The sequence below is a fragment of the Malaclemys terrapin genome, chromosome 7 (genome assembly GCF_027887155.1).
Source record: "Malaclemys terrapin pileata isolate rMalTer1 chromosome 7, rMalTer1.hap1, whole genome shotgun sequence".
NCBI lineage: Eukaryota > Metazoa > Chordata > Testudines > Emydidae > Malaclemys > Malaclemys terrapin.
In genome coordinates, this window is record NC_071511.1 from 44,289,723 (window position 1) to 44,302,810 (window position 13,088).

Here is a 13,088-nt window from a genome sequence, read left to right on the forward strand (position 1 = left end):
GGAGTAAAACTGGGCAAATCATAGATAGCAATATGGTCTCTAGTGTAGCTGGGACCCTTACTCCTGGAGGAATTCTGCACAATGCAGGGGAAGGGTTGTAGGCTGTGACTGGGCTCTGGGAGGGATGGGGTCTGGGTATCTGGGCTTGCGGAGCCTTGTGGTTGGGCTCTGGGGATTAGTGGGTTCGGGTGTATTGGCTGGGGGAGGGGAAGGATTGTGGGTGTCTGGGCCCCCCCCCCATCTGGACTCTGGGGGGAAGAAGGGGTAGAGAAACAAGAACTGTGTTGTCATAGGGGTTTCTTTAAAACTCTACTCCTGGGGGAATTTTTGTGTCTGTATTGTCATGGACATACTTGCTGACAGATATTGAAATAAATTACCAAAATAATTGAAACTGGCATGATTATGTACTGTTGGTTTTTTTAACAAATAAAATTTGCAGAATTTTAAAATATTATGCACAGAATATTTAATTTTTTGGCACAGAATTCCCCCAGGAGTAGGTGACCTTAGGTCTGCGGCTTTAAACTAGCATTGTCAGCCAGCTAGGAGCCACTGGTTGAGGATGCACTAGGTTGCAAAGCTGCCAAAAGCAAGATGTTCCAAGGGCTCTCACAAGCATAGCATGAGCAAGATTTAGGATTAGAAATGTACTATATCAAATTGCATTTCTAAATTCTTGACCTGCTTTAAAGTGCATGAGGCACTGTTTTAGGGTGACCAGATGCTAAGTGGAAAATATCGGGACTGCTGCAGCGGGGGGGCGCCTTTTTAATTGTTACACTCACCTGTCCAGGTCTTCGGCGGCAATTCAGCAGAGGGTCCTTCAGTCGCTGCCGGCCTTCAGTGGCATTTCAGCAGCGGGTAATAAATCTTGCCGCTAAAGACAGAAGCACCTGCCGCCGAAATGCCACCAAAGACAGTCAGCGACTGAAGGACCTGCCGTCGAAGACCCGGACGGGTGAGTGTTTTTTAAACCAAAGAGGGGGGGAAAAAAATATCAGGACAAAAGGCGTCTCGACCGTACTTCGGTCAGGTTGCGGGACAAACTCCTCAAAATTGGGACAGTCCCGATTTTATCGGGACGTCTGGTTACCCTACACTGTTTTGCTGTTACAATAGCAAAATTAAAGTCTGGACTGCTGGGCTGCCTTGCTAGTACTGGAAATGACTTTTGGCAAGTCGTTCAACTTCTGTTCTCCATCTGGGAGATGGGTGTAACACTCTCATGGGGCTATTGTGAGCTTTTAATAGTCTGTAAAGCATTTTGAGACTCTTGGAGCAGTATACAACAGGATTATTACTCAAGTCCTCCAGTATTGCTAATGCTGTGGCATGGGGCTGGGTCAGGTTTTTGCAATGATGATCATGGGACAGGAGGGCAGTCCAGTATGTGTGCAATATGCACACAGGATGCCCAAATGGCTGATTAGTTTGGCCAGCAGCTCCCTGTGTTTTTGTTACTGCAATAGATTGTGCTGCTGGAAGAATCTAATACTGGGTCAAGGAGTAAAGCTCATTCCAGCTTCAGTTTAAATAGGCATGAGGGTCAGCATTGCTGCAGTGAGTGCATTTGACTACTTATTTTCTAAAAAGTCCTGTTTGCTTTGTGACTTTCAAGGGAAACTGGAATCATACCTCCTTCCACTCCTCCTGAGCAAAGATGGGACATTAGGAAACGTTCAGACACAGGATTTTTTTTTTTCTCTTGAGTTGCAAAAGCGTTTTGGCTTTCAGACTTTCCGCTTATGAATATGGATGTTCTTTATGTTGGTTTTGGATTTAAATCCGTTGTAAATTCAAAACCATCTAAGCATGTTCTAATACAAGGGATTGAAATGCTTACCTGAATGTTGCTGTTAATGCAGCCAATTCCGGATTAAACAATATTGTCTGGCACAGCAATGGGGGAGGGGAAGGAGGAGAGATTCTTTTCAATAGATCCTTGATAAACAAGCCAAACAAGCCTTTTATAACTTGGGATTTGAAGCAACATCTTGATCTTGGGTTTCCCCAATATTATTCTCTGTTCTGGGGTCATTTTATTTTAATATTTTGATCTCTTCCTCCCTCCTACCGTGTCTTGGACTACTAATTCTGTTCCTCCCCTCCCCCCCCCCCCCCCCCCTTGTGATTTCACTCTCCGGTGTTCTCAGAAATCATACCTCCTCTCATGCTCTTCAGTGCTGGTGTAGGGTCTGTTTTTTCCTGCTTCCAGGAGACTGGTGCCTATGTTTACCCTTATCTCTCCAGGGGCAAGTGCACCAAAAAGCCTTGAGTATCTCCTGACTCTTTCCTCCCCGGAAGCGTGAGGAAAGGCTGCTCCCCAATCCCGTCCAATAGAAACCAGGGAAAGGGGTGGGTGAAGAACTACTTTCACCTACGTGGAAAGAGAGCAGGTTTTCTTGTTAGCTTTTCCCTTGAGGATCCAGGGGAAGGAGTTGCAAGGTCTGTGTGTTCTCTCCTCCTCTGCTGTCCCCCCAACCAGTGACTTTGCTCAGGATTGTTCTCTCTTCTGACTGCTAGGTCAGTCTTCTGCAGCTACTCATGTTACCTGAACCAGCAGGGAACAGCACACAGACCTCTGTTTCTACAGTATTGAGGCTTCTCCCTTTCTCATCCCACTGCCCCACACCAGATTGTGCTTAGAGCATTGCAGGGCAAGGTCTGAATGGTGCTGTTACCCACAAAACCGTAAAATCCTTGAGAAAATACACAGAGGCAGCTGTTAAGTTCAAAGGCAAAACTGACATTCTAACCAGCCATTGTAGTGGTTTGGGTAACCCCTGTTCACTATGGCACCACCTTGCAGTTCCAAACCATTTTGTAGGGTCTCTAACTTTTCTACATTGCAGCCACCAGTTCCTCAAGTACTGTTCAGGGTTGAGGGGGGAGAGGCGAAAGAGTTGAAAATGATCTGGATGCTGCTCATTAGTTCTGTCTAAACCTTTTGCAGCTGTGTTTTAAAGTCTCTTATTTCAGTATTGGGCTAGAAGTGGAACCAGCTTTCTCTCTAGCATGTTGGAGACTGTCTTGTTGGGCATCAGCACCATGAATGAAAGGCCAGTTTGTAGTCAGGGCTGGTTGTAAGCAATCTCTGCATAAGAAGAGCGCTTAAGCTAGATTTTTTTCCACTTGGAGTAGTGATGAGAAAATGGGCTTTCAGTACATGACCTGGCAATTGATCTTTACCTGCTTGTTAAAGACCTTATTTTTGCCACACACATAATTGAGTAGTAATGATAAAGGCTTGAGGCATTTCCTGAGGAGGGCCTATTTCTGTACCAAAGGCAATCAGTACCAAGTGGGCATTGAGCCACAGAACCCCTGCGCCCAGTTTTCTGGGGTTGCTGCAGGACAAGAAGGGGTGGAGAATGGGGAAGAATCTATAGGCTTCTTTGCAGGCATTGTCATCACTAGTTAGGTTAAAAAGTTAATGGGGTTTATGGATGATAAATTTGTAGAATAAATAGTACAGTAATGGATTGATTTGAAAAGTTAGCTTCAATTGGATAATATAAATATTTTCTTTGTTTTTTAAATAGTCTTGGAACCAAGTTGTATCCGTATGTAACCTTATGATTTTAACACAGTGGTGTTCTCACCCTCCATCCTCTTTATATTTGTTGCACTCGCTTCTTGCCTTTTTGTCTGACATTCAGAATGTCAGCTCTTTGGTGTGGGGGGATTGCATTTTACCATGTGACTGTTAGAGCCAGATTTTCAATTAGGCACAGTAGGCATGTGCCTAGGGGTGCCTAAAAGTTAAAAGTGGGTTAAAAGTTTCATTTTTTACTGCAAAAACACAAAGGTCAGCTGTAGGCGGGGGAGGAGGGGAGGCGCGGTGCTGAAGATGCTGTGCCTAAGGGCGCATAAGGTGTAAATCCAGCCCTGCTGACTGTACAGTGTTTATGACATTGGAGACCTGACTGAGACCTCTGGATATTGTATGTTCAGGGCATTTTTTTTTTTTTTTTTTTAATTTAGGCCCAGATCCTCAAAGGTATTCTAGGCTCTTCAATTGATTTCAGTGATTTTAAGTTAGGAGTCTAAACACCTTTGAAGATCTGAGCTTTTAAAACCTAAAGAGAGAGGATTCTAACAATTACCCTAACTGTCTAACATACCAGATTATGAAGGTTGTTAAATAAACCACCTTTCTGACATTTTCATTAAAATTCTGTTATCTGGTAGCTTTTGTCTTCCTCACATCTGCAGCTGCTGCCCATGTTTTCCTAATAACAAAGTGTCACATGTACCTCTCTAATCGGCAGCAATTGCCAGAAATGTATAATAGCGTACATGCTTCCCTAATAGATGTCAGATGGGGTTTGTGTAAGCTGATATGAAGCCTGGAGGATTTTGCTTTTCCTTCTGACGCCTTTCTGGCTTCTTAAAAAGTAAATGAGTTTATCCAGGGCACATGACTGGAAAACCTTTCCAAAGCAAGTCATATTCTAGTTTGAGACATTCTTGACTGTAGATAAAAATGTGTGTGGTGGAAGCCAGACAATCTGATTAGAACAAGGGCAAATTGCATAAAAGGGAAAGGTTTCAGAGTGATAGCCGTGTTAATTTGTATCAGCAAAAACAGTGAAGGAGTCCTTGTGGCACCTTAGGCCTGGTATACGCTGCGGGGGATCGATCTAAGTTATGCAACTTCAGCTATGTGAATAACGTAGCTGAAGTCAGCGTACTTAGATCAACTTACCATGGTGTCTTTACCGTGGTGAGTCAACTCTGCCGCTCCCCTGACGACTCTGCCTGTGCCTCTTGCTGAGCTGGAGTACAGGAGTCGACGGGAGAGCGCTCGGGGTTGATTTATCCGCGATAAATCGACCCCCACTGGATTGATCGCTGCCCGCCAATCCGGCTGGTAGTGTAGACATACCCTTAGTGACTAACAAATTTATTTGGGCATAAGCTTTTATGGGCTAAAACCTACTTCATGAGATGCATGGAGTTAAAAATACAGTAAGCAGTATATTTTTTCACTCCATGCATCTCATGAAATGGATTTTAGCCCACGAAAGCTTATGCCCAAATAAATTTGTTAGTCTCTAAGGTGCCACAAGGATTCCTCCATTATAAAAGGGAAAGTATGTTAAATCAAAATTTTAAGATGCATTTTTGAAAAGCTCCTCAAAAATGAGAAGCTAATAGGAAAAATTGCTCTGCTTTAATAATAATAAAAACTCTTCAAGCCACCTTTTTAATTTTCATGTGACCATTCTAGTGCATGAGAACCAGGAAGTGAAACTTGATGATAAAAGTGAAATTAAGTATTTCTACTCCCCTAGTTGAATGAAGTGCAAAATATATAAATGGTGCAAATACATTGACTTTTGAATATGTGTTTTAATACTTGATGGTATTGCCAAAATAACTCTCACTGGTGCATTATATTCTCAAAAGCAGCTAGCTCTTTTTGGAGAGATTTTAAAATATCTATATATTAAATTCTCATGTGAAATAATTTAACTTTACATTGTCTTATTAGGAAGTCAAGTTACTTTGAATATTTTGCTTTCTTGAACTCCTAGACAAAACAGTGAAGTGTCATCACTTGCAAAGAAAAATGAGGTGTTTGGTTTATAGTCACATTCTTGTTTGTTCTCTCTCTCTCTTTGCAGGGAAATTTGTTTGATTTTCTAAGGCTAACAGGTTGGCGTGGGTCCAAAGTACTTTATTTCGGTGACCATCTGTACAGTGATCTTGCAGTAAGTAGAACCATGTCTGCTTCTGTTTAATACCAACACTACTGATTTTTTTTTTTTTTTTGGTCTGCTGGAATTTAAGGAGGACTTAATTCTTGTCATAATTTTGTATCCTGTTTTTACTGAGATACCTTTGCATTGCTCAAGGTAGAACCCTCTGCTGTGGTTTTTTTAACTTAGTTTTCCTATTTAACTGTGTTTTGGATTTAGTGGAATTACAATACTCCTATGAGAAAACAAAACCCTGTTGAACTGAATGGTGTGGCTGTGTGTAGGGAGAAGGTAGCAAGAGGCAGAGTTTGTAGGAATTGCTCAGGTCAGTAGTTCTCAACCTTTCCAGACTACTGCACCTCTTTCAGGACTTTGATTTGTCTTGCGTACACCAAGTTTCACCTCACTTAAAAGCTACTTGATTACAAGATCAGACATAAAAACACAAAAGTGTCACAGCATTGTAGTACTGAAAAATTGCTGACTTTCTCATTTTTACCACATAATTATAAAATAAATCTATTGGAATATAAATATTGTACTTGCTTTTCAGGGTGCCTGAGCCCCACCGCCCAGGACTGAAGCATGTAACTTTTAGCTTTGCAGGGCCAACTGTGGCATGGGGCCCCAGGCAATTGCCCTACTTGCCACCCCGAAACGCTGGCCCTCACTTGCAACCCCCACCCTCCCCCCAACTTGTCCTGTGATGGTTGAGAAACACTGAATGAGGCAAATATCTAGATGAGTTGATGTATCCCCCTGGAAGACCTCTGCATATCCCATGGGGTATGCGTACCCCTGTCTGAGACCCACTGGCTCAAGTGACAAAGTAGTGACTTCTGCATGGAATCTTTCCATCAGCTAATTTAATTTAATTAATTTTATTGGAGGACAAAGTGAGTAGAATGAAGCTATGACATTACCACAGTGTTGAAGGAAAGAAAGCAGTGAAGAGAGATGGATGGGAAGATACAGTGGTGGTCTCCCTTTTCATGTTAATTGCTGCTTATGATTAGGGCTTTGTCACAGAGGTCGTGGAAGTCACGGATTCTATGACTTCCTGCAACTTCCATGGCTTCTGCAGCAGCCGGTGTGGCTGACCCCAGGGCTGCCCAAGCAGCAGTCCCAGAGGTGGGGGGAGCAGCCGCTCAGCGGTTCCCAGCAGTGGTCCTGGGGCTGCTGGAGCAGTGGCTGGCCCTCTGGGGCTCCCTCCGCCCCCACAGTGGCAGCAGAAGCAACCATTGAGCTCCTGGGCCTCAGCCTCTCTTCTCCCCCCCCCCCCCCCCCCCCCCCCCCCCCCCAGCTGTGACCTGTCCATGACTTTTAGTAAAAATACCCGATTGAATCATAGCCTTACTTATGATTACCTTTTCTCAGTTGTTTTAGTATCCACACTATGCTTATCTTAGCCTATCTTTTGTTACAATACCATCGCCTACTGCCCATCTTATTCCTGACATTGACATAGATTCTAGGACTGGAAGGGACCTCGAGAGGTCATCGAGTCCAGTCCCCTGCCCTCATGGCAGGACCAAATACTGTCTAGACCATCCCTGATAGACATTTATCTAACCTACCTTAAATATCTCCAGAGATGGAGATTCCACAACCTCCATAGGCAATTTATTCCAGTGTTTAACCACCCTGACAGTTAGGAACTTTTTTCTAATGTCCAAACTTAACCTCCCTTGCTGCAGTTTAAGCCCATTGCTTCTTGTTCTATCCTTAGAGGCTAAGATGAACAAGTTTTCTCGCTCCTTCTTATGACACCCTTTTAGGGTCAACCTTTGACCCTGAAAACTGCTATCATGTCCCCTCTGTCTTCTCTTTTCCAAACTAAACAAACATAATTATTTCAGCCTTCCCTCATAGGTCATGTTCTCCCTTTAATCATTCTTGTTGCTCTTCTCTGGACCCTTTCCAATTTCTTCACATCTTTCTTGAAATGTGGTGCCCAGAACTGCCCACAATACTCCAGTTGAGGCCTAACCAGCGCAGAGTAGAGTGGAAGAATGACTTCTTGTATCTTGCTCACAACACACCTGTTAATGCATTCCAGAATCATGTTTACAGTCTTTCCATTATGTATGTGTGAAACTGATTGTTCCTTCCTAAGTGGAGCATTTTGCATTTGTCTTTATTAAACTTCATCCTTTTTACCTTTAGATCATTTCTCCAATTTGTCCAGATCATTTTGAATTATGACCCTGTCCTCCAAAGCAGTTGCAATCCCTCCCAGTTTGGTATCATCTGCAAACTTAAGCGTATTTTCTATGCCAATATCTGTTGTTGATGAAGATATTGAACAGAGCCGGCCCCAAAACAGACCCCTGCGGAACCCCACTTGTTGTACCTTTCCAGCAGGATTGGGAACCCTGAATAACTACTCTGAGTACGATTATCCAGCCAGTTATGCACCCACCTTATAGTAGCCCTATCTAAATTGTATTTGCCTAGTTTATTGATAAGAATATCATGCGAGACTGTATCAAATGTGGTATACCTATATGTCTAGGTATACCACATCCACTGCTTCTCCCTTATCCACAAGACTCGTTATCCTATCAAAGAAAGCTATCAGATTGGTTTGACATGATTTGTTCTTTGCAAATCCATGCTGGCTATTCCCTATCACAAGGGTAGGCAACCTATGGCACATGTGCCGAAGGCGGCACGCGAGCTGATTTTCAGTGGCACTCACACTGCCCAGGTCCTGGCCACCGATCTGGGGGCCTCTGCATTTTAATTTAATTTTAAATGAAGCTTCTTAAACATTTTAAAAACCTTATTTACTTTACATACAACAATAATTTAGTTATATATTAAAGACTTATAGAAAGAGACCTTCTAAAAACGTTAATGTATTACTGGCATGCAAAACCTTAAATCAGAGTGAATAAATGAAGACTCGGCACACCACTTCTGAAAGGTTGCCGACCCCTGCCCTATCACCTTACCACCTTCCAAGTGTTTGCAGATGATTTCCTTAATTACTTGCTCCATTATCTTCCCTGGCACAGGTCTGTAGTTTCCTGGGTTGTTTTTATTTCCCTTTTTATAGAAACAACATGCTTTCATATTGTTTGGCAGATACTCATGTTATCATTGAATTATGATTTTAGGTATCTCTGGTTTGTCACTGATGTTTTTCATAGATTATAAAGCCAGAAGGGACCACGTGATCATCTAATCTGACCTTCTGTATAACATAGGCCATAGGATTCCCTTGAACTAATTTCTGTTGGGTCTTCATTGAAAAATTCTCAGTGATGGAGAATCCACTGTTTCTCAGACTGCACTACTCACTGGGTTTTTATTATCTACTGTCTGGTTCATCTTCTCCAGTAACTAGGAAGGCATCATATCAAGTGGATAGTTTTGGCTATTGTGTCTGAGCTTCTGAGGCAATAAACTGCTAATACTGCATTGCATGGATCACTGCATGGACAAAAAGCCCAAAGTGGTGCCTTTATATTCTAATATGCATCCTAATTGTTAATGTCCAGCTGAGGCAGTGTGTGGTCAGTGAGTTTATATTCAGAAAAGCAATCTACTCAGCCGTTCTTGACTTTCTGCTGTGGCTCATTCTAACGTGGTTCCCTTTTAACCTGGCATTTTTTCAACCCAGTTGACTGTGTTTTTCATAAGTATTGTTTCTAAGGTGCAAGGGGTCGTGTATATATATATATTTTTTTTTTCCATGACCCACAGGCAAAAGCAGAGCATTCTCCTTTTATAACACAGCAATCTTAAATGAGTCCATGGTGTCAACAATTCCATGTCTGCTTCAGAAGATACCAATCATTTGTCTAAACAAATCTTTAAAGTCTTACCTTTCTAAAAAAGATCTTGCCAATTGTTACCCTATTTCCAGTTTGCTGATGGCCCTCGAGGCTTATCTCAGTGAAATATACATCTGTGTATAGATGAGACCCTTCCCCCACTGCCCTTTTTTTTTTTTTTTTTTTTTTTTTTTTTTTTTTTTTTTTAATTTAAATACACAGCTAAAAATTAGCTCTATCTTTAACCTGGCCATACAACTGAGACTGCAATGGGGGCGAGGACTTGTTTGGCTTTGTCTGCTGTCTTCTGACTTGGTGTCTGTTAGAACCCAAATGTTTTTCATCGCTTAAATCCTATTGCTTGTCTCTTATTTTTTTAAAATCGTATTTGAACCTGGGGAAATCTGGTTAGCATCTCAAGTTGAAGTTCCAAGCTCAGTGGCTTTATTTTCAACAATGTTCATCTGCTTCTGTTCCAGTACAGCTGTTGGACTCCTCAAAGGTCCCCTTTTGAGTGCTGTGCTTTTCAGTGTTGACTGGGAATGTTTCACCTTAGGCACCGCTGTGTTTTACATCACTGTACCATACCTTTAAAATCTCCCCTCCTCCACTGCCACACACAAGGGGTGGACATTTATTCATTTATTCACCTACTTGCCCCGCTATCAGGAACATCCCTCAGGATTCACTCAGAAAGCTTGGTGGTGATATGCTCTGAAAGGCACACTCCGTTGTTCCCTGCGTCTATGTGTCGGGGTACTTTATGGAACGCTCTATCCCTGGCATTAAAGAATGGTGGTGTAGCCCTGCAGTCTAATGCAGAACTTGATTGCTTGGTCTTCTATCTCACAGAACAAGGTATGTGTGTGGAGGAGGGACCCGAGTGTGTCATATAAGAGCCCTCATCTCTGAACCAATTTAGCTGCCCCGGTTTTGGAAGAGATTAGCAGAGACCTGTATTTCCCCTGCCCTACAGGAAGCTGAGGGCACCATTACAGTGATGCTCCAGACCCCATGAACCAGTATTTTCCATAGGATAAAAACACTGCTAACAGTCAAGCCAATGACGCTAAATAGAGCATAGCTGCTATTCTGAAAACTCTAGTACTGTTCCTCAAAAACCACTTTTACACCTGACGGTGTTGTAAGAGAAGTGTAAAATTCTGGGTTGCTTTCTAGGACTTGATGCTGCGTCATGGCTGGAGGACTGGAGCCATTGTACCAGAACTGGAACCTGAAATCCGGATCATTAATACAGAGCAGTACATGCACTCGCTGACTTGGCAACAGGCACTCACAGGGCTGCTGGAGAGAATGCAGGTAGGTTGGAGCAGAGCCAGGCTAATGAGTCTAACTAGCCTTCACCTCTCAGAACTAGGATTTAGATTTTTGGCTTGGGTCAGATTGCATTTGATCTCCTTGTGCCCCTGTAGACTTGGACCATTCTGATAAAACTGCTGCACGGCTTAGTATTTACTACTTGTTTATGCTCCAGTTAGGTCCCGGACTAGAATAGCAGTGGTGTTTACGAATAAGAATTTTTAAGCTAGTATGGCAGAGGTGGAGTTGCTGGTAGCATACCTTTTTAATGAGGAAATACAATTCCTTCTACATACTAGGTCTGGTTGTACATAGGGATGGGTGTCGTCTACGCTGGCAGGTGAATAACATATCCTCCATAATATATTCCACATCCTGCTGGTCTCATGGCAACCTGTAGTTCTAATTAACTATCTCTAACCCCTTCTCCAGTATCCTTTCTGCAATTATAAAAGTGAGTGGGAGGGCTAACTATCAGAAGAATGTTACTCTGATTTGTGAAATAAAATGGACTGGAAGCAGCTTTCCTGTCTGTCACTAAGCTTTCAGTAACACTAATTTAATAAATGATGGCACTTTTCATAAGATGATGCTAGTCCTAAAATAAAATCCTGCTAATGTAATTTTTAAATCCGTGTAGGTCATAGATTCTTCCGCAGAGCTCAAACATGGTTTTGCATGTTAGCTGTTCATTTGCTAAGCATGACTAAGAAAGCAGTGGATGAACACTTACCTTTCTTCTCTGAAGACGTGAATTTCAGTCTGACTTAGAGTCTCAATAGGGGACTATGGAAAATGTGTTTGAGATGCACAAGGCAATTTAATGTCAAAGAAATTCATAGGTGTCAAAACTGATTGGAGGAAGATTGCCCTATGCATGTGTTATGGCAACATCAAGCCACGGCTGTTATTGCTTCCCTCTTTAGTCACCTAAACTCCTTCATAAATATAAGACACAAATCCCACACTGTATGATTTAACAGATGTTTTCATGAGGATCTTTTGTATCCTCCACAGATGTTAATATACTATAAGCAACCAACACTCTCTGCCAGGCAGTGTTGGGGGATTAACCAGTGACTTGTGGTTTACTCTCTAAACCAAGCCGTGCATAGTCATGGTGCATCTCCCAGAGCACAAATACTGGAGAGTAAAAGCAGGGAATTTGGTGGATTTACAGCCTGTCTCACAATTTCTTTTTTTTTTTCTTAGTCACCTACACTTTTACTTTTGGCAATTGTAAGAAGTTGCTGAGCTCCAAAGGCCATAGACAGATACCTGGCACCTAAATTGATAGTGGCACTATCACCTTAAGAAAAAGGATTTGAGAAAAATCAGTGTTTAGATTTAACTCTTTTTACTGGGCTTTTTTGTTCTAGATGTATCAAGATGCAGAATCAAAGCAGGTGCTGCTGGAATGGATGCAAGAGCGTCAGGAAATTAGGTGACTCAATGTACCTAAATCTGAGCGTGCTTTAGGATGAACATGCAAACTTCCCTTCCTCCCAGAATATTCCTGTGGAAACTTGTAAATATGCTCCTATGAATGTAGATATCTTGAAATCAAGGGTTGGATCTCCAGTGTCTAATTAGTTCCTGATATTGTAGCTAGTGAAGCAGTGCAACTTCTAAAAGTGAAGCTGGGCTGAGTTCTAGCCTTTATTGGGAGATGTGTTGTAAGAGATTTCTCTGTGAAATCGAATAGAATTTTTAAGCTAGCTACACAGCTATTTTTTTCACAGTGCAGAAAGTATTGTCATTACTCCTGCATTCATTCCACTGATGCAACCACTTAAATGACAGATTATACTCCAGATTGTTTTCATTTCTATCTATATTTTTCCATCCAAAGAAGCTGATTGGCAAATCCTTACTCACATGAGTAAGTGTTGTAGGCTCTTAAATGCTTAGGCTTTCATCTTCCTTGTTCACTTCAAGAGCTTGGCCAAGGAGCCTACTCACCGTTTACTTAGATGAAACTAGGCATCTTGAACAAACTTGTTTCAATTCAGCCCTGATGGGTCCTGGTAAGAGTAAAGTTTAAGCAATATAGATGCATGAATTCCTCCTACAGGGCAGGACTCATGTGGCAGGGATGTAATGACTTGGCAGTAGCTATCAAACCATTGTCTTCATTCTCCCGAAGAGGAAATCTTAGCCCTTGCTGCTTACGTTTACTAGGTCCATTTAGTACCATCGCTTCTGGGTAATCTTCAATCAAGGTTAGACTCCAGTAGTAATCTCTTGCTGTCTTTTCCATCACAGCATAGCCCATAAG

General features: G+C 42.3%; 1 protein-coding gene across 2 annotated transcripts in view; it reads left to right on the forward strand.

The window, feature by feature from the left end:
• Positions 1 to 13,088, forward strand: part of NT5DC2 (5'-nucleotidase domain containing 2) — a 70,916-nt gene that overhangs the window by 52,464 nt on the left and 5,364 nt on the right. For both annotated transcript variants that reach the window (XM_054034532.1, XM_054034533.1), the window contains exons 11-13: positions 5,634 to 5,720; positions 10,670 to 10,810; positions 12,190 to 12,254. In XM_054034532.1, the coding sequence (XP_053890507.1) occupies positions 5,634 to 5,720; positions 10,670 to 10,810; positions 12,190 to 12,254 (293 nt within the window). The remainder of the gene's footprint in view (positions 1 to 5,633; positions 5,721 to 10,669; positions 10,811 to 12,189; positions 12,255 to 13,088) is intronic.